This window comes from Scleropages formosus, chromosome 13 (assembly GCF_900964775.1).
Source record: "Scleropages formosus chromosome 13, fSclFor1.1, whole genome shotgun sequence".
Lineage (NCBI taxonomy): Eukaryota > Metazoa > Chordata > Actinopteri > Osteoglossiformes > Osteoglossidae > Scleropages > Scleropages formosus.
In genome coordinates, this window is record NC_041818.1 from 2,865,093 (window position 1) to 2,885,332 (window position 20,240).

At 42.3% G+C, this 20,240-nt stretch overlaps 1 protein-coding gene across 9 annotated transcripts in view; it reads left to right on the plus strand.

The window, feature by feature from the left end:
* The window catches only part of LOC108929636 (neuronal PAS domain-containing protein 2-like), an 83,666-nt gene extending 68,451 nt beyond the window's left edge, over positions 1-15,215 (plus strand). For 3 of the 9 annotated variants that reach the window (XM_018744356.2, XM_018744850.2, XM_018744938.2), the window contains 8 exons: positions 2,745-2,848; positions 2,967-3,053; positions 3,314-3,478; positions 3,873-4,031; positions 5,384-5,607; positions 9,981-10,073; positions 10,618-10,825; positions 10,923-15,215. In XM_018744356.2, the coding sequence (XP_018599872.2) occupies positions 2,745-2,848; positions 2,967-3,053; positions 3,314-3,478; positions 3,873-4,031; positions 5,384-5,607; positions 9,981-10,073; positions 10,618-10,825; positions 10,923-11,120 (1,238 nt within the window). In that variant the 3' untranslated portion in view covers positions 11,121-15,215. The remainder of the gene's footprint in view (positions 1-2,744; positions 2,849-2,966; positions 3,054-3,313; positions 3,479-3,872; positions 4,032-5,383; positions 5,608-9,980; positions 10,074-10,617; positions 10,826-10,922) is intronic. The other 6 variants (XM_018744508.2, XM_029257664.1, XM_018744590.2 and 3 more) reach the window with 5 other exon arrangements.
* The last annotated feature ends 5,025 nt before the right edge of the window (positions 15,216-20,240 follow it).

Consider the following 20,240-nt stretch of genomic DNA (forward strand, 5'->3'; position numbering starts at 1 on the left):
CATTAACTATTAACATTTGTTTTATTGAAGAAGTATGACAAGTACATGCAGTTGGTTGTTAGAAATAAACATTTATTGCAGTTTTCAAAAATAATTTCTGTAATTTCATTGGTACCATTCAGCAATTTAACATTTCCATTGTGCTGGTCATCTTGTATTGCAAACCAGGAGGAGTGAACCACTCGGGGTATTTGTAGGTGAGAGTCCTTGGGCACAACCAACTTGACAGCGGTGTTTTACTGTATAATGGGATGAATGTTTTTATATTTTGTAAAATAGGGATAGTTGTTGAGGCTGTTATGGTGTAGCCAGGAAGGTGGGGTTACTGCTATACAAGGTTGTATTAGGGCACTAGAGAGACTCACACAGAGCAGGAGAGCTGTGAACTGTTGGTGCAACGGGCTTAAGCCCATAGCTCATATACCTTATTTTCTTTTGTAATTCTTTAAAGTAAAGAAAAATAAATACTTTTGGTTCAACTACTTTGGTTCTCCACTGCTACCTCCATCTGTCATCCAGACCCTCACAGTCAGGAACAGGGAAGCAGAAACTAAACCCTAGGGAAGTCATCATCTGGCCAGGAAGGCAAGATAACAACCACCAAGAAGGAGTGGCTCCCATCTTCAGCAAGAAACATGTTAACACCTTTCTGAAATGGAAGCCCATCAGCGAACACCTGCTCTATGTGAGGCTGAATTCCAAGTTCGGCAAGCTGTCCATTATAGTGGCCTACCCACCCATTGGCAATGCTGACGATGACAGTAAGGACCAGTTTTACAGTGCGTTTAGAGCAGCACTGGAGGACATCCCAAGACATGACATCCTACTCCTGATGGGAGACTTCAACGGAAGTATTGCCAGCAATAATGAGAACAGAGGGAGGATTATGGAATGACATAGAGTAGGAGACCTCATTCACAATGTCGAATGAATTACGGGCTTTTGTGTAGAAAATGATCTAGACATTGGCGGCACACTGCAGCATTCACAAACTGACTTGGACATCACCTGACGGGAGAACCCAAAGCCAGATCGACCACATCATTATCAAAAGCAAGTGGAGGCGCTCCCTACAGGATATATGTGTAATGCGGAATGCTGATGTTGGAAGTGACCACAACCTACTGGTGGCAAAGCTGACTCTGAAGCTGAGGAAGGCGAGGATGGGGAACAGCAGAAATCAGCATTTTCATATTGCTAAGCAGCACGGTGGCGTGGTGCAGCAGCGAGCTTGGCCGGGTCCTGCTCGCTGGTGGGTCTGGGGTTTGAGTCCCGCTTTGAGTGCCCTGTGACAGACTGGCATCCCGTCCTGGGTGTATCCCCTCCCCCTCCAGCCTTACGCCCTGTGTTGCCGGGTTAGGCCCCGGCTCCCTGCACCCCCTATGGGACAAGCGGTTTCAGACGATATGTGTGTGTGTGTGTGTGTGCATTCACTAAGCTGAAAGAAGCAGCAGTTAAGAAAGACTTCAGCATTGCTTTGTAGAACTGATTCAGCAAGATGAAGCAGCACTAACAATTAATAGTTTCAACAAAGCCATGACTGAAGCAGCAAAGGAGACTATAGGCTACAGTAGAGTGTCAAGTCTGAATGGATATCTACTGATACAGAGGAGGCCACAGAGGAGAGGAAGAAGTTAAAGAAGAAACTCCTGGATTCTAAGTCACCCAGGCTGAAGGAGAGGTTAACAGTGTAGTACTGAGAGAAACAGAGAACTCAAGAATCAAGAATTCAGGAGACAATGGTGTGTTTGCAGAGATGCTGATGCAGAAGAGCAGGAGAAGCCATGTATTCTCCAGCATATCCTACAAGACATCTGCGACAAAGACGAAGCCCCTGATGACTGCAGAACTGGTGTCATTGTCAAACTGCCAATAAAAGGGAGATCTCAGGGACCTCCAACACCTGGAGAAACATCATCCCACTGTCCCTCACAGGCAGGATGTGGAGGATTTTGTCTATTTGGGCAGGAAGGTAACAACAGATGACGCCTGAAACAGAGAAATGAACACCAGAATCAGCAAGCTAACCAAGACTTTGCCTTGCTTAAGCCCATGTGGAGATCCACAGGCCTTAGCATCTACACAAAGATTAGAATCTTCAAGAGCAATGACATCAGCACCCTCCTTACATGGATTAGAGTGCTGGAAGACCACTGTCACTATTCAGCAGAAACTTGAGGTATTCCAGACCAAGTGCCTGCAGCATATCCTCAAGATCTTCTGGCCAAACACCATCTCCAACAGAGACCCCAGGAAAAGAACAGGGTTTGGCACCATAGCAGAGACACTTAAAGCGTGTCAATGGAGATGGTTGGAGGCACGTTTGATGCATGCCACCCAGTTCTTTACCCAGAATAGCACTATGATGGATGCCCAAGGGGAAGGGAAACCAGGGGAGACCTGAGACCCCAAAAGACCTGGCGTAGAACAGTCGAGAGGGTACTAAAGAATAATGGACTAACACTTGAGATGGCCCCCAGAGCAGCAGCAGACAGAATCAGGTGAGGTCCCTTGCCATCGCCTCAAGTTCCAGATGGCGTGGAGAGGACTGAAAAATAATAATTCAAAATATTAGTCACTGCAGAGTGATGCACCATAGTTAACACAATGGCGGTGAAAGGCAGTTGCTAATGAATTATACTGAAATAAACCCTCTGGCAACTGAGTAACAGAAAACAAAACAACTCCATAATACGGAGATTTTTTACCAGTGGGTGCCCACCTCTTCTTGTTGCTTTTTCCAGCCAACTCCTCATTCAAGTTCACAGAGACCAGCATGCCATCTCGACAGTCCATGCTCATGGTGCCTGAAAAGTCTCGGTCCCGAACCCAAGTCAATAGCTTAAAGGTAAGACTCTGTGGAAACTCTAGAACCAGCTCCAAGTTGCTCTGCTTGCAAAAGATACCTTGGGAGCCAAGAATGTTGATAAGTGACTCTTGCATATTTTGTCTCACATGTACTGTAGACATTGGTGCGGAGCCAGAGCTCCTCAAGCCTCCTTCCCCCACCGATGGCCCCTCTTTCACCTCCTTGCAGCCAACACTCTCTCATGGTTTGTTGTTTTACTCTAGAAAATGCTTTCTCAGTCATAATTCATGCACAGATCATCCAGAGAAAGAGACTATTTCCAAAATGTTTCCATCTCATTTTATCTAATCAAAATTAGCATCCATACCTGTGAGACCTTGGTGGCTGTATTTTAAAGCTCTAAAAGTTGACATTTGATGGTATCTTAACTAGTTAGAGAAGGAAAATTTCACCAAGGCCATATGACATGTCCAGCATGTGTCCGGTTGTGTGTGTGTGCCTCAGCAGCCCCTGTATCAGTTCCAGCTACCACAGCTAGGCATGGTACACCAGCTGAAGGAGCAGTTGGAGGAGAGGACACGTGTCCTGCAGGCTGATATCCAGACACAGCAGAAAGAACTACACAGCATCAAGGAGCAGCTGCAGCAGGTCAACTGCTCCAACCTCCAGGTGCATATGTATTTTCATCACTTCATCATACTTGTGGCTTCATATTTGAAGCAAGAGATTAAAAAAGTTATAGTAAAGTAGTTATGCATTAGGATAGTCTCAGTAATATGATAAGAGCCAGAAGGTTCTGTACTGAGAAGTTATAGGATCTGCTGATGTTATATTGAGAATAAGTTACTCAGACAGCTGCAAGAGTAAGCTATGTAAGCTGTTGCTGTGTTTTGTGCATTCGTGATCAAACAGACAGATGTCATGGCTTCCAGTGCCCATATCTTTCTGGACACGGCTGCCATACCCTCCAGCTGTCTTCATCTGAGAAGAAGTAGAAGGTGATGTTTTCAGCATGTATCCTGATAAAGCATTGGCTGATTCTCTCCACTCGATGTTGCTTCAGCAGCCAGTGCCCTTGGGCTTCAGCCACGCACAGCAAGGTCCGGGCAGGCCAAGCCAGCAACTCCAGCAGCACCAGCCCAAGCAACCTGCTGTGGGTTCGGAGCACCTCTGCAGCCTCCACAACTCTTTACCTCCCTCGCTGAGTTCCTCTTCCTCTCAGGTAGCTTCACTTACAGGCATCTGCATGTCAATGACTTTCAGAAATAGAGTATAGTGGCACCTCAGCTTACTAGCCTGGAACTGTGTACATAAATATCACAGTTTGTTCATAGCTCCAAAGTATATAATTGATAAAACCTGCAAGAAACTGACTTATTTTGGTTTTTCACAGGTTCCGTTGTGTAAAAACCACAGAAAAAGCTATAATAATTTTATAAAGTACTAAATAATACATCCATGCATTCATCTATTATTAATAAACCACTTCTTCACTCTGGGGTTGTGGTGATCTGATGTAGCCTACTGTCAGGGTGGGTACACCCATGAATCCATTGCAGAGAAGCGTTTTTTTTTAAAATTTCAATCTGCACTAAAATTGCAACTTGTAATTGAAAATTACTGAAAATATGCAGATTTTTCACTTATTCATCACACTAGCATCCCCAGTGTTCACCTTTTGGCCACTTTCAGCTCTCTTTATTATTTACTCAATCAATAAAACCTGAGAAATGCAAATGTCCCTCAATTTCTTTACATGTAAAGCAAATGTAAATGTAAGCATCTTACATAAATATTAAACATCTTGCATAGATACAGTGGTAATAAATTTCTCGGACTTCTTTTTGACACCTTTATTAGCTTTGAGATACATTAAAGTTAAAAGCTAATTTAAAACGACTAACAACAAAAAATATGAAATGGAAACAAAAAAAATACACAAATTGCTGTTCAATCAGACATAAGTGTCAAAGCCAAGCAGTAAACAATGTAGGTGCAAGCTGAAAGAAGACAGTACTCCAGCTATAATGTCTTTCTATTCTAAGTCTTTCTATTGTAATGGCTGCAGAAACATGTGTTGCTTTCACTCTGCAACAGATGGAAATTTAAAAAAAATACAATGCTGAAGAAAATGTTTGAAACATAAGTAAATAAATCAGAAAATGTTTGTATCTTGAAAAATTTTTAACACGGCAAGGCAGTGTATACTGATAAAAATGCATAAATGGGTGACTTTTTTCAATGTTTAAATCTCTCTCTTTTAACAACCCAAGGAAAAAAAAAAAACAGCAGCTACTTCTATTAAATAGCAATCCATTTTAAACTTGATATCCTCCAAGATGACCTTAGATTACCATTTTTCTTAACTTTTTGTTTGGGTTTTATTAGCTTTTGCAGCAATTTGTGGTTTTAGACATTCAAATGTGGCCCCACTCTACCTCTAGTTTTTGCTGGTGGCATCCTGTACATGCAGTGGCATTTTGATTCTTCTGGGCCTCCTGGATATGGACCTAGGTGCCCATTGATAAGAATAAATGCCTCAACAGAACACTTGCTCCTGACTGTCCCTTTCAGTCCCAGGCTGCTGTGCAGGTGCAGGAGACGCCCATATGCAGTACCCAGGGTCAGGCCTCCAGCTTCCCACTGCAGACATATAGCAGCATGACCATGCCCCTCTACAGCAACCCTATGATGTTCTCCCAAACGGCTGGGCGGCCACTGCCACTGCTCCTGCCCTCGGCTCAGGACGTCAGCCAAAGACACCCAAACACAGACTTTGACCAAGATGGACACCTTCGGTAATACTGCTACGCTCTGCACACAAGGGATTCTGGAATATGGTAGATTTGTTATTCTGTAATTGGAGGTGTGGTGGCACAGTGGGTTGGACCGCAGTCCTGCTCTCCGGTGGGTCTGGGGTGCGAGTCCCGCTTGGGGTGCCTTGCGACAGACTGGCGTCCTGTCCTGGGTGTGTCCCCTCCCCCTCCGGCCTTACGCCCCATGTTACTGGGTAGGCTCCGGTTCCCTGCGACCCCGTATGGGACAAGCGGTTCTGAAAATGTGTGTATGTGTGTGTGTGTGTGTGTTATTCTGTACATGCAGATAGCCCTTGACTTATGATGGGTCTCTGTTCTGCCTACCTTGCTGTCATAAGTCACAAACCCACTTATCATACATTAAATGACCCTTTAAGATATTAATGCATGTTATTTGTTTATATACTATGCTGTTTAGTTGGTGGGGGTGCGGTGGCGCAGTGGGTTGGACCGCAGTCCTGCTCTCCGGTGGGTCTGGGGTTCGAGTCCCGCTTGGGGTGCCTTGCGACAGACTGGCGTCCCATCCTGGGTGTGTCCCCTCCCCCTCCAGCCTTGCGCCCTGTGTTGCCGGGTTAGGCTCCGGTTCCCCGTGACCCCGTAAGGGACAAGCGGTTCTGAAAATGTGTGTGTGTGTGTGTGTGTGTGTGTGTGTGTGTTTAATTGGACTTTGTTATATTTTGTCACTAATTTCAGACATAGTTCCTTCTAAAATGGTAGTATGGCATAATAATAATATAAATACAGAAAAGTATTCTAGTCATATTGTCATGTTGCGCTGTTATTTTCACATTCATTTCTAAATCTGTTTTCATTCACATTTTTTCTGCATCACCATCATGCTCACAATCACTGACTAACACACTGATAGAGTCTTGTGGCAGCTGATTGAGCGGTCGGTGTTAGACATGCAGCTTGTGCATCTTTTAGTAAAAACCAAAATAAATGCAACACACACAGGAAAAACCCAAGACAGGAGATTTTGGCAGCAACTAGAGCAACAAGAGTAGGAGTAGGAGCTCCACAGTGCTTTAAATACTATGGGCTGTTTAAATACTCTTTTCAGTTTTTTTTTATTCATTTTGCAACTCTGTTGCTTACTTTTAATGTGTAATTTGTATAACTATATGCTAAAATAATTATTTTTGGCCATTTCAAAACTTTGTGACTAAGACAGTACCTGTCGTAGGATGGGGCATATAACCCAAATGGGCAGTCTGTGGACAAGTGTGGTTTTGGTCCAGAACCCTGACTAAAACCATGCAATGACTGCAATATTGAACACTTACATGCTTATGGTGAATATATATAATGAAACTGTGTATATGTTACATATTGTTAATCTGTAGTTTAGCAGTTCAGTGAAGCATTTAGAATATATATATGTATACTGTATATATATAATATATATTTACATTTATTCATTTAGCAGAAGCTTTTCTCCAAAGCAATGTATATCTCATAGAAAATACAATTTGTGCATTACATCAGGAGAAAGAGAGGTAGTTGCGGAGATGTGATTGTTAAGTACAGTTAGTTACTTTCACCATATGCACCGATGTAGCTGCATAAAATTTTACCAGAATATCAACAATTCCTAATCACCTTCCTAGTAGTTTTTTTTTTTGAGATACATATAAACATTTACGTTACATTGTAGGAGTAGCTATGTAAAGGATTGGTCCAGGCATGATCTTAGTTATAGTGCATGAACATTTATACGTTACATGACCTTAAGAGATCATGGGCGAAGTGAGTCTGGAAGAGGTGAGTTTTAAGACCCTTTTTAAATGTGAACAAAGATTCAGCAGTTCTGAGCGAGAGGGGGAGCTCGTTCCACCACAACGGAGCCAAAACTGAGAACCTCCATGTTTTACCTTTCGTGTATGGAACCACCAAGTGGACAGATGTGGAAGAGTGTAGCAGTCTGGCTGGGGTGTATTGAATGATCTAGTCTTGTAGAAATCTAAGACCAGTTCTATTAATGCATTCGTAGGCCACAACCAGGGGCTTAAATTTGATCTGGGGAGCTATGGGAAGCCAGTGCAGAGAAACGAGTAGAGGAGATACATGCGAACGCTTCGGCAAGTCAAACACAGCTCAGGCAGCAGCATTCTGTATCAGCTGTAGAGGTTTGATGGCAGTAGCAGGAAGGCCAGACAGGAGAGAGTTGCAGTAGTCCAGATGGTATGTCACCCTGGCCTGGACAAGTAGTTGTGCAGAGTCTGTTGTTAGATAGGGATGGATCCTACAAATGTTATGCAGAATGTATCTACAGGTCCAAGTTCAACGTGCAGAGAGAAAGATAGACTTGAGTTAATCATCACTCTTAGACTCTTAGCTGAGGAGGTAGGCAAAATGAGTGAGTTGTCCGTTTGATTGAGAGATCATGACAGGAAGACAGGCCAGCTGAGAAGTGTAGGATCTCAGTTTTGGAGAGGCTGAGTTGTAGGTGGTGATGAGACATCCATGCAGAGATGTCTGACAGGCAGGCAGTGATGCATGCAGAGATGTCTGATGCTCCAGAGCTGGGTATCATCAGCATAGCAGTAGTATTTGAATCCATGGGAGGCAATGACAGGGGCGAGGGAGGAGGTGTAGACTGAGAAGAGCAGAGGACCCAGTACCGAGCCCTGCGGGACACCAGTTGAGAGAGGCAGAGGAAAAGAACGGGAACCCCGTCAGACCACTTGATAAGATCTGTCAGATGGATAGGACTCAAACCATCTTAGTGCTTTTCTTTTGATCCCAAGCTAACTAAGGGAGGACAATAGAATCTGGTGGTTCTCAGTGTGGAATCCTGCAGACAGATTGAGGAGGATGAGGACCAAGGAGAGGGAGGCCACTCTAGCCAACTGGACAGCATCAGACACTGCCAGGAGCGCTGTCTCTGTGGAGTGACCAACTTTGAATCCTGACTGATATCCATCGAGGAGATGGCTCCGGGTGAGGAATTCAGAGAGTTGACCATAGGCCACCCGTTCTGAAGTTTTAGCAGAAAGGAGAGGAGAGATACTTGCCTGTAGTTTTGGACTGAGTTAGGATTCAGAGTGTTTCTTTAACGGAGGTGAAATTACAGTAATTCTGAAGGCAGATGGGAAACAGCCAGAAGAGAGCGAGGAGTTGATGTTCTTAGGCATGAAGGTGGAGAGTTGCGGGGAGATGGTCTGTAGGAGTGACGATGGGATCGGATCTAGCGAGCAGGTGGTGGCTCTGTGTGATATCAGTAGGTCAGAGACTTCAGATTCTGAGAGTGGCTTGAATTTACAGAGCATGTCTTTGCAGGGAAGTTCAGCGCGGATAGGTCTGGATGATGCCGAGAACTTGTCTGTGATTGCGTTGACTTTGTCTCTGAAAAACAAAGCAAAGTGATCAGCAATGAGAAGAGGAGGGGGTGGCGGAGGACACAATATGGATGAGAAGGTGGCAAAGATCTGTGTGCTTTTTTTAGTTGCAGACTGTATTTTGTTGTGGAAGAAGGCTGTTTTAGCTGAGGAGACAGCAGAGTGAAAAGTAGTTAAGAGTTGTTTGTAGACATCCAGGTCCGTGCGAGTCTTGGATTTTCGCCATCGTCACTCTGCAGCCCGGAGTTTGGTCCTGTTAGTACATAATGTATCAGTCAACCATGGGATGGTACTGGGGCATGCTGGTCTGGAAGACAGTGGACAGACAGAGTCAAGAGAGGAAGATACGGCAGAGAAAAAATGTTAGTGGCATTGTCTGTTGATAGATTCAAGAACTGTGTAACAGAAGGGAGAGCGGACAGTGTGGCGGAGGCAAGGCAGGAATATGAGAGAGATTTTAAGTTACGGCGGAAGGTGACAATGGGTGCAAAAAAAGGAGAGGGATTAGTGGTGAGGCAGGGTTGGAAGGAGATGAAGAAGTGATCAGAGACATGCAGTGGAGTAACAGAGAGGACAGGACAGCCACTATTACGGGAAAAGACGAGGTGAAGGTGATTGCCTCCTTTGTATTAGCAGGGGACTGGGACAGGGAGAAGTCGGAAGAACTGTAGGAGCGACAGAAGGCCACTATGTCATTGACATGCAGGTTGAAGTCACCCAGGAGAAGCAACAGAGTGTTGTCCCCTGGGAGAGAGCTTAACAAGATGTCGAGGTCATCCAGGAAGCAGCCGGGAGGGCCAGGGGGGCGATGAAGAACATCCGCAACAAGAGTGATTGGGGCACTTAAAATGTGTATATACATACCCACAAATTATAATTATATACTGTATATGTGGTGTGTATGTGTGTGTGCGAACACTGGAGAAAGGATAGGGAAACCTTTTAGATCTATAGTGCTTTGGTGGATGAAGTTTGAGGTCAGGAAATGACCTGTGTTTCTGCTCTTTCACTCAGCATGCTTCTCAACCAGCCAATCCAGCCCATGATACCACACAGTAGTGGGACTCCACAGGCTTCCCAGTGCAGCACAGCAGCACAGCAAACCAAGTAAGTTTGTTCTCATTTCCAAACCAGTGGGTAAATGTCAATATAACAGTATTTCTTGTATTAACATTTTTCTTCATATTCCTAATCGTAACCTTAACAAAAATTAAGACTGGCATCCATTACAGCCTCTCTGTTCCTCATCATTTGAGGTAGGTTGTGAACTGTTTCTCAGTACTTGCCTGAAACCTCCCAGCAGCAGCATCCCAGCTGGGAATCTGGGTCCATTTTACATGATTAAGTCAGAAAGTGTCCGCAATAATATGTCTTCTAAATAATTCAAAGTTAGTTTTGGTGTGCTTTGGCATGACAAATTTTGAATTTATGTTACCAGGTCAGTGTGTGAACCATTTCATGATCAAGAATATTCTGTAATAAGTAGGGAGATGAATAAATAGGTAAATAAATTAATAAAAATATGTATTTGTCTCTGATTTCTTTACATGTCCAGTTATTTAACTACTACGCCACCTACTGGTATTGTGTGGGCCTTGTTGCCCTGTGACGTGACGTGACATTTCACACACAGCAGCCTGTCCTTCTGCAGGTACACAGCAGAGCAGCAGGTTGTGGCTGCCCCGTTACCCATGCAGCAGGTGAACTGCAGCACGCTAATCGTGCCCTCCCCTGTGTTCACGTCCCCCATCGTGATACCCCATAACAGCTTCCTGTCACACCAAGCGCAGCCAGTCTATCCCCAGCAACCCTTGCCCCCCCAGGCCCTACTTCCGCAGCAGCAGCAGCACTTCTTTCAAGTAAGTCTGGGTTCCAGTGAGTACAGGATGCAGTGACTGGTGAGCGAAGTTATCCCGTTTGTTCATCTCCCACATGCCTTTGGCCTCTTCCCCTTAGCAGGTGCAGAGCCCTGGACTCTTAAACTCTGGGCAGACACACACCCTCTTCCACGCAGCTCACATGTCTCAGCAGAGCAACATCAGATACACTGAGGTGCCACAGCAGCCCCGGCAGCACCACCACCACCACCACCACCACCTGCAGAGCCAGGCGGCTGATGTGCCAGATGTGCTGTGCATGCAGCTCCCACAGTAGGTACCATGGTACCAACCGACAGCTAGGGAGCAGTGCCATGAAGTGCAAAAGGGAAGCCAAACAGAGGTTATGACCCAGCAGGCATTGTGGACTGTCACAGGAGACCCATACGAAAAAGGAACATTTGTCTGGAGTTGCCTTAATTTTAATGAGGTACTGCCTTTTATACAACAGCAGTTGTGTTTTTCTATTTTGTCTGTGTGTGAGTTGCCAGCAGCCATTCTTGAAAGCAAGATGCTAGGGTTGACAGCTAGCTGGAGAAGTATGGAAATTCTTTGTGTAAGTCTACACATTTAAGGTGATAATGCAATGTGGTAAGGCAGGTATGTTCCTGAATGAGAGAAAAATAACAGCAGGAGGACACAGACCTGTGTGTGTGTGTGTGTGTGTGTGTGTGTGTGTGTGTGTGTACCAGCAGTAGGAGTTGGCTATATCAAGTTATTTAATGTAATCAGATGTTCTGCTGCAGTTTTACTTTACATAAATGTCACAGGAAAATATATTAGCGCTGCCATGGTGACGAATATGAAGATTCATTTAAATAAGATTTAAAAAAAGACATTCATTAATTTAAGCACCCTTGTAAAGAAATGCAGTAGATCACACCCTTTAAAACAGTATTATGTGTGCTGTTAGAAAGTTAATTTACAACACTGAATGTAGTCAGCATAAGGTACCATGATGAAAAATGTGAAAAATTCGTATGGGCAAACTTGACTCGGTCTACTATTGGCACAGGTATCCCCGTTATACGGACATCATTTGTTCCCGAAAATGGTTTGTACACCAAGAGTCTGTAAAGGTGGAGGTCCTTTCCCATTAAACAGCAAAAAAAAGATCCTGGACTTCATGGACATACTGAAATATTTACACAAACACCCTCCACACACTTAAAAACAGCCTCAAGGAACTGAACAGTGTACATTACACAAGTTACTCCATATAGGCCTTTCTATTATTACCCAAATTTTTCTTAAAAATTGTAAAACATAACACGTACATGTTTATGGAGTAGTTACAAGATCAGGGGAGAAGTAAGTCTGAAAGAGGTGAGTTTTGAGACCCGTCTTAAATGTACAGCTATGTGAACACAAACCTTCCAAAAAATGTAACTATTTCGCAAAACTCTAATATAACTTGAAAAACAATGCAATATTAAGAAGAGGTTGTTGTACGTTACTGAAAGTCTGTGCCTCATTGGCTCATGACCTCTGTATCATCGGGGAAAAGTCTGTCCCAAATACTGGAAGAAAGTACCTAATACCATGAGCCACTGGTCTGGACATGGATGCAACTTTCATAGGACCATTATACTGAAAGTCTGTAAACCGGGAATCTGTATACTGGGGTATACCTGTATTTATTTTTAAAGTTTATGTTATGTGTACATTAAGGCAAAAATAATCTGACTGTTCTCAGCATAATTGGCTGCTCTCTTGTTCCAGTTATAATTTAAGGTTCTCGATTACCGACTTTATCTCTCAACATGAACAATATACAATGAAATATTGTAAATGAAACATGCCTTTTGACAGCCAGCACAATACTTTGCAAACTATGTTTAAACACGACTGTTTAAATTCATGAAAACTCCTTCTCAGAAAATATATATTTTTACAACAAAGTATTTTCAGATGAAAATGTCTTGTTAAAAATGAACAGGCCAATATTTGAAGATGTTAAAACTGAAGGACTATTTTATCAACAAGTAAGGCACACAAAAGTGGAAAGCATCATAAAGGTTTTCAGAAAACTGCTTTTAAAGAATATATTTTTTTTTTTTTTTTTTTTTTTTATTTTGACATGTAGAGGTCAAGTGGGATGTTAGTAACTGCAGGTCTATTTTTGGATTTCTTTGAATTCTATGCAGAATTTACAGGAACTGGACCTTAAAAATATGACAGTTATCTTGCATTGGTGAAATGTACTTCTCAGGTAATTTATGGAACTAATGTTTTTTTTTGTTTTGTTTTCAAAGTCTTTTAATTTTGTTACACGTTTCATTCTTTCATGAAGGTGCAACTTGTGTCCAGTCCTCTGTCTGTGTGTGTGTGTGTGTGTGTGTGTGTGTGTGTGTGTGTGTGTGTGTGTGTGTATGTGTGTGTGTGTCATTCTCGAAATACTTGAGCGCACTTTTTTCATTACACTCAACCAAGTATTTAATTTAAAAAGTATTCAAGCATGGACAAGTAGTATCCAGTCCGTTGTTCATATGTGGTCATTGTACAAATATTTAATTACTGAAGCGTGCAGTTTTTTTGGTGTTTGCAGAGTCACTGATCTATAAATACATTCTTTTAATTTTAAAGAAAAGTGTATAAATATATTTTTAAACAGTAAACCTTTTTTATCATACTGTTATGATTAAACTGTCAAGGGCATTTTGATACTCTAGACATTTAAACATATTTAGTGTCAATGTAACCCTACTGTATAACTGCAGTCTGCCACAGTCTCTAGTCACGTCCAAAACACACACATGCCGTGTTTCAGCTTGTGGCTTGTGACATCGCAGCGGCTGCTCAGTGACTCATATGCTTTACACCACCTGTTTCTCTCACCATGTTTTATGCACTGCACCAGTGCTCTTTCTGTGCGCCGTATGTGAAACCAGTAAAATAAAAGTAAAGCTGTGTCCCCATTTACTCTTCTAGCACGTTCACTCTAAATACAACAAATTTGTACATCTTCATTCTTCAGGAATTTTTGTAGAATGATGAATATTTAGATTGCTGTTTTCTTCACTACAAGCTCTGTTGAACTACACAATACACAATTGTAATCTTGTTTTCTACTAGTCAAATACAAACTTGTATTTGTCTGCACCTTATTATGACACAAGCAAAACAAATGATTCTTTGCACAGTCCTTTTGACCGTAGTGGATTCCTTTTGAGGAATCAATCCATCTTTTTTAGCTGATTACTTCACCAATTCCTTGCTCAGCTATGAGGTTTATGTCTCATACAGTTCCTTTTATCACAGTCCTCTGCTGACTCTTGCCCCTCTTAAATTGTTCATAAATTAGTGGGTGTACAAATATCGAGACATAGTAGTGTGACCTCACAAGAAAGGTCTCCTGACCCAGGAAGAAAAAAATGATCTTGCAAACAGCTGATGTCCATATTTACTGTGTATTTGTTTTTTTTTTTCCTCTTTACTGAATACCATCAGTCATATCTCCTTGTCTGTTTTGGCAGTATTTTCCTTTCCTTTGATTTTCCTTTTCTTGCATTAAGATTTGTTCTAATATGTGTTTTTCCCAGTTCTGTGTTCCGTGTTTATCCATTTCCACCATAGTTAAATTTTAAATCTGTCCTTGTTTAGTTTGTATAGTATTGGGCAGCGGCATCTAATGCTGTATCATTACCAGCTCAGCTGACCCAAACAAATTGACATTTATTTAAAGCATCCATTGTACTCCTGCTTCTATTCAGCTGTGTTTCCAGTTAGGCATCAGATGCTTTAATGCATGGTACTAAACACTCTAAAAGAGTACTCAAACTTTAGGGGTCCATCCTTGACACATGCTTTAACGGACCATGGCTTGGGTGTCTGAAGACCAACTGTGACACTGTTCCAGAGTAAGTTGCCGTTGATTGCCTTTAAACAAATTTCTGTTAATGTTTTTGGAGTGGCTCTGTGGTATAAAAAATGAACAAGAACCATTAGATATGCCATTGTAAAATAAGATTATATGGAATGAAATTTGGTACAGAGCAAGTGTTTTTGAGGGCTGTGGCAGGTTAAAATATTTATAGATATTGTTTTATAAAATGTACAAAATTGATTTAGAACAGTTGTTTATTTTATATGATGTCCAAAAGATTAAAATACATTTGTAAATGTTTTATGATTTAAAGCAAAAAAAGATTTATTTTGTAATGATTATTGAAGTGTCTTATTGGGCAAGTTGCAGTCTTTGGTCTCTTGGTCTTGCACAATTTCAATGAATGGCATTGTTTTTCACTGTACCGGTACTATCAGAATAAGCTTTAACATATTGTTTTAAAATGTATTGAGAAAATAAGAGTTTACATTCTGAAACTATCTGGATTTTTGTCAAAGTAAAATTTGTTTGAGCAATGTTTTAATAAACGCGAAATGAAAAAACTTTGTGTCCTGTTAGATTTGTCTAACAACCAGTTGGATTTGGGATTTTGAACTTGCATTTTACTCATTGAGTAAACAACAGCAGGTGTTAAAAAGCCTTAATGTGTGCTTAATTGACATCCACTTAGCAGTTTGCTTTAACAACCCATGCAGTTTAGGACAGGAAGTACCATGTAATGGTGTACTTATCTTATTTAGTGGTTTCATAAGCAGTCAGCCAAGCAAGTAACAAGATGAGTATACATGTAAAAGACCAATATGAATGGCATGAAAGATTTTTTCCCCCATACACTACCAAATTAAGTGTTTCTCAAGCCCATACTAATGGGAAACTGGAAAAAGCCATCACTCTTCTTGATGGAGGACCCATGCTTCTTCCACCACTTACTGCACATTTTGGTACTGGAAGGTATTTTTGGGGATGTCATGAGTCTGAGAACAAAAAGTCTATTTTGCACTAGACATACTGTAGAAAAACATTTATATGAATTCATTTAAATTCAGCAGACACTTTTCTCCAAAGAAAAGTACATATCAACAATAAAAAAAAGTATAAATCATGACATGTATTATTTTTGATGCAACTAGAGAGACCATCACATGTCATCTTCACTTTGCAAGACATCACATTCTGATGAAAACCATTTCAACACCCGGTGATGTCGCTGAGCAACAAGTAGAAACTCTGTATGTTGAGGAGCACCAGCAGAGGGCAATGCCAGACAAATGGATACTGATAAATTGTCAGAGGCTTTCAAATGGAAGAGAACTGACCTTCTTACTATTATATTGGTACTGAAATGGTACAACTTGGGGTTCCATGTTCAACACACTGTATTACAAGGATGAATAAAATAATAGAATTAGCAACACTAAACATCCCACAAGAACTATTTAGAAAAATTTAATATGCTTTACGTATATTTTGTAATATAATAATGCAAAAAAACATAATCCTTTAATATCTAGGTAGTTCAAGTATGGTTCTGCAGAGCATTTTCATTACACATATCTTATGATGCACCTGGATGCATCATTAGTGACATTCTCTGGGGTCACTGGGTGATCAGGGTCTTTCAATGTCACCATTACCTAGGTGACCAAACCAGGGTTGAGCAAACCTCAGGCCATGGCCTGGTAGCTCTACCTTGAACCTAAAGTTCACCTGTCCTGATCCACATCTCTGTCCTCACTACAGCCTCTGTAACATGGCCTCCCTCCTCTGTCTATAATACCCAACAAACTGTATAAAACAACTATCCTGTAAAGCCAATGCAACCTATCTCAAGGGGCACACATCTTGCTCTCCAGCCTCTCGAGTGACTTTGCTCCCCCACTTCCTTCCACTTCATCATTTTCCTCTCATTACACTCCTCCATCCAATCTAGAAGCTTCAGATGCTAGCAGCATATTTTCCAGGTTTAGAGATGTTGCTGATGGTGACCAGAAGTGTTTTTCTTGTTAGCCATAAATTGCCAGGCTTATGCTGTCTTAACAGATGCTATGAAAATCTCTCTGTTAATTTAGCTAGCTGGCACCTTTGTCCCTCCTTCCTTTGTGTTGGTAACACACATTCAGCTGCAATCATAGGATGTCTGTAAAAAGTATTCCAATCCCCACTCGGACTTTTGTGTTACAACATGTACTTGTGATGTATTTAACTGAAAATGTTTGCCATTCTGGGGGTGTGGTGACACAGTGGCGCAGTGGGTTGGACCAGGTCCTGCTCTTCAGTGGGTCTGGGTTTGAGTCCTGCTTGGGGTGCCTTGCGACGGACGGGCGTCCCCTCTTGGGTGTGTCCCCTCCCCCTCTGGCCTTACGCCCTGTGTTGCCGGGTGGGATCCGGTTCCCTGAGACCCTGTATGGGACAAGTGGTTCAGAAAGTGTGTGTGTTTGCCATTCCACACAAAGTATTCTGCTCAAAATAAAAAAGGCTGAATTTTTAACTAAATAGAAAATAAGTATTCACCCCCTACTCCCCCAAATATTTACTTGGTGCAAATATAGAGCCGAATTTGACCAATAGCTGGGGGAACATGTGGATTGACAGCAAGCAGGGTCCCTTATTATTTCGTAAGATCTCTCCAAACTTCAAGTGCTGAATAGAAAAAAAAAAGATTAGCATAAAGATAGGATGTTATGAAACTTCTGAAAGAAAGACAGAGATCTTGACAGTCTTAGATAGCATGCAGCAGACTCCATACCCATGCTCAGAGACTCCGATGTGTCCTGGAATCTATTAGTTGTTTGTTTAATTTGTGCAACCCAATAGTACTTGGCAGTGTCTTCATGTTGGTAAACTTTGAAGAGTTTAACTAGGGCCTTCAGTTATTTCAATTATAGAGACCAAAGTGTCTAATGTAAAAAAAATAATAATCATCTGACAAGTAACAGGATAGGTTTTGGGATTGGTTGTAGAAGATGAGTTAAAACATTCATTAGGAAAATGTTAATTCTATCAGATATAGAAATAGGTAAAGAGGTCCACAAAGCTAAATCATCTTTAATCATTTTAAGTAGTGGTGAACAGCTGGGGTCCAAAAGGTTATTAAAAACTGGGAGTACTGGGTGTGCCTTGGCTGACCATATTAGTAACTACAAAAATTCTCAATTTTTATAGACACATTATACACATTTTATATTGCCCATTGGGAATACATAGTTTCACAAAGCAGAACTTTGTTGTTCTCCAACCAGTCTGTATTTCATACTTCTCCCAAATTAGTTTCATTTCCTCAGTTCCACATTTGTATGACTTCAATAAATTTTCCTCCTTGAAACACACACACACTTTTGGAACCGCTTGTCCCATACGGGGTCGTGGGGAACCGGAGCCTACCCTGCAACACAGGGCGTAAGGCCGGAGGGGGAGGGGACACACCCAAGACGGGACTCGAACCCCAGACCCACTGGAGAGCAGGACCCGGTCCCACCGTGCCACCGCGCCACCGCGTCCCCTCCTCCTTGAAACAATCAGTGAAAATACATCATTACATTTTTTCATTTAACGGATGCTTCTCCCCACAGCAACACTGTTAAGCTACTTACAGTGATTTACTCCTTTATACATTTGAGTGTTTTTTACTGGAGTAATTCCAGTGAAAGTGTCTTGTTTAAACCTACAACCTCTTACACTAGAGACAGCAGCTCCTTAATACTATGCCACCTTCTGCTGCTCAGTGTAGTTATTTATTTATTTATTTATTTATTTATTGTATGATCAGGATGGGTGCGGTGGTGCAGTGGGTTGGCCTGGGTCCTGCTCTCTGGTGGGTCTGGGGTTTGAGTCCCGCTTGGAGTGCCTTGCAAGGAACTGGCGTCCCGTCCTGCGTGTGTCCCCTCCCCCCACAGCCTTTTGCCCTGTGTTGCTGGGTTAGGCTCTGGATCCCCGCAACCCCATATAGGACAAGCAGTTCAGACAGTGTGTGTGTGATCAGAAACAGATCTTCAGCAACATTGGGCAGGCTTTAAGCTGTAAAACTGTCTTCATGTAGCCAGAGTTTAATGTCTGTGTCATTGATGTTTGTCAGATCCACTGGTGTAGATGTGTATGTGGGGCAGTGAGTCAGCAGATGTTCTACAGTTTGTTGCTGCTCTCTGCATGGGCATCCAGGGCTGTCTGCTAGTCCCATTTTGTACATGTGTGCCCTGAATCAGCCATCCCCGGTGGGTAGTCGGTTTAGGAGCTCCCAGTAATGTCGGTGTAGCTGGCTTCCAGGTGGTTTAGAGGACGGCACTGAGATAAATCTGTGTAGCCATGAGCCACTGTCCTTAGTCCATTGCTTTTGCCACTCAGCTTCCGCCAAAGCCTTTGGTGACAGGCCACTGCTGTTGTCAAGCAGCTGCACCATGCACTGATGGAAAGGCCTTCAAGATTTCAGGCGGAGTTGCTTTTGTTGGCCAGAGGTAATAGCAGTTAGGTGACTGTAAAGCAATGAGCTTTTCATCGTTTAAGGAGTGTTTTGCCAGCACTGTGCATTTCTCCTGATATCAGGTGGAGGTATGCCACTTACAACAGGTGAGTAATTCGTTGTGTGGAGCGGATATAGACAGATACAATTCTCATTGGGGTGTTCAATGCGCAGTCTACTGTTAATGTGGGTGCTTCTAGCCCATACTGGTGCACAGTATTCTGCTGCAGAGTATATGAGTGCTATTGATGTTGTTTGTAGGACTTTGAAGTTTGCTTCCCCGTGAGAAGCCAGCTAGTCTTCTCAATAAGTTGTTCCTTGCGTTTACTTTCTTTGACAGTTGGTCTAAATGATGTTTATAAGAGAGTGTTCTGTCAAGTGTTACTCCAAGGTATTTTGGGAAATTGTTTGAAGGAATAGCATTCCCTTTGCATGTAGCTTTCAGTTTGTAATCTGCTAATGCATTGGTGGAAGCAGCTACATACAGTCTTACTGGCATTGAGCTTGAGTCTCCATTTTTGAAAGTAGTCACTTAGTTTGTTTAAATCAGAACTTGATGACATTTCAATTTGTTTGAAGTTTTTTGCTGCAGTTAACAGAGCGATGTCATCTGCATAGATGAACTTCTTGGCCGCTGTTGTTGGTATATCAGCAGTATATATGTTGAACAGCAGGGGAACAAGAGCCGATCCTTGGGGAACACCGTTTTTCAGGAATCTTTTCTTACTGCTATCCTTCGCTACTGTCATTGTGAAGCTTTGGTTGGTTGTCAGAGTAAGTGTAAACTTAACTAACATCTTGTTCGGGATTCTTTGGTGGAGTTTCAGCGCTAGAGCTTTGTGCCAAACTGTGTCATATGCTGCTGACAAGTCAATGAACACAACACCGCTTTTCAGGCCTTTCTGAAAGTTCTCCTCAATGTTTTCAGTTAGTAGCATGACTTGGTCAGTGGTGCATCTTCCCAGTTGGAAACCAGCTTGTTCATCTGGCAGCTGTGGGTCAACTATTGGCTGGATGCGGTTATAGAGTAGTCTCTCGAGTAGTTTGTATGTAATGCACAGCAGGCTGATAGGATGGTAGCTACTAGCTTCTTCTGG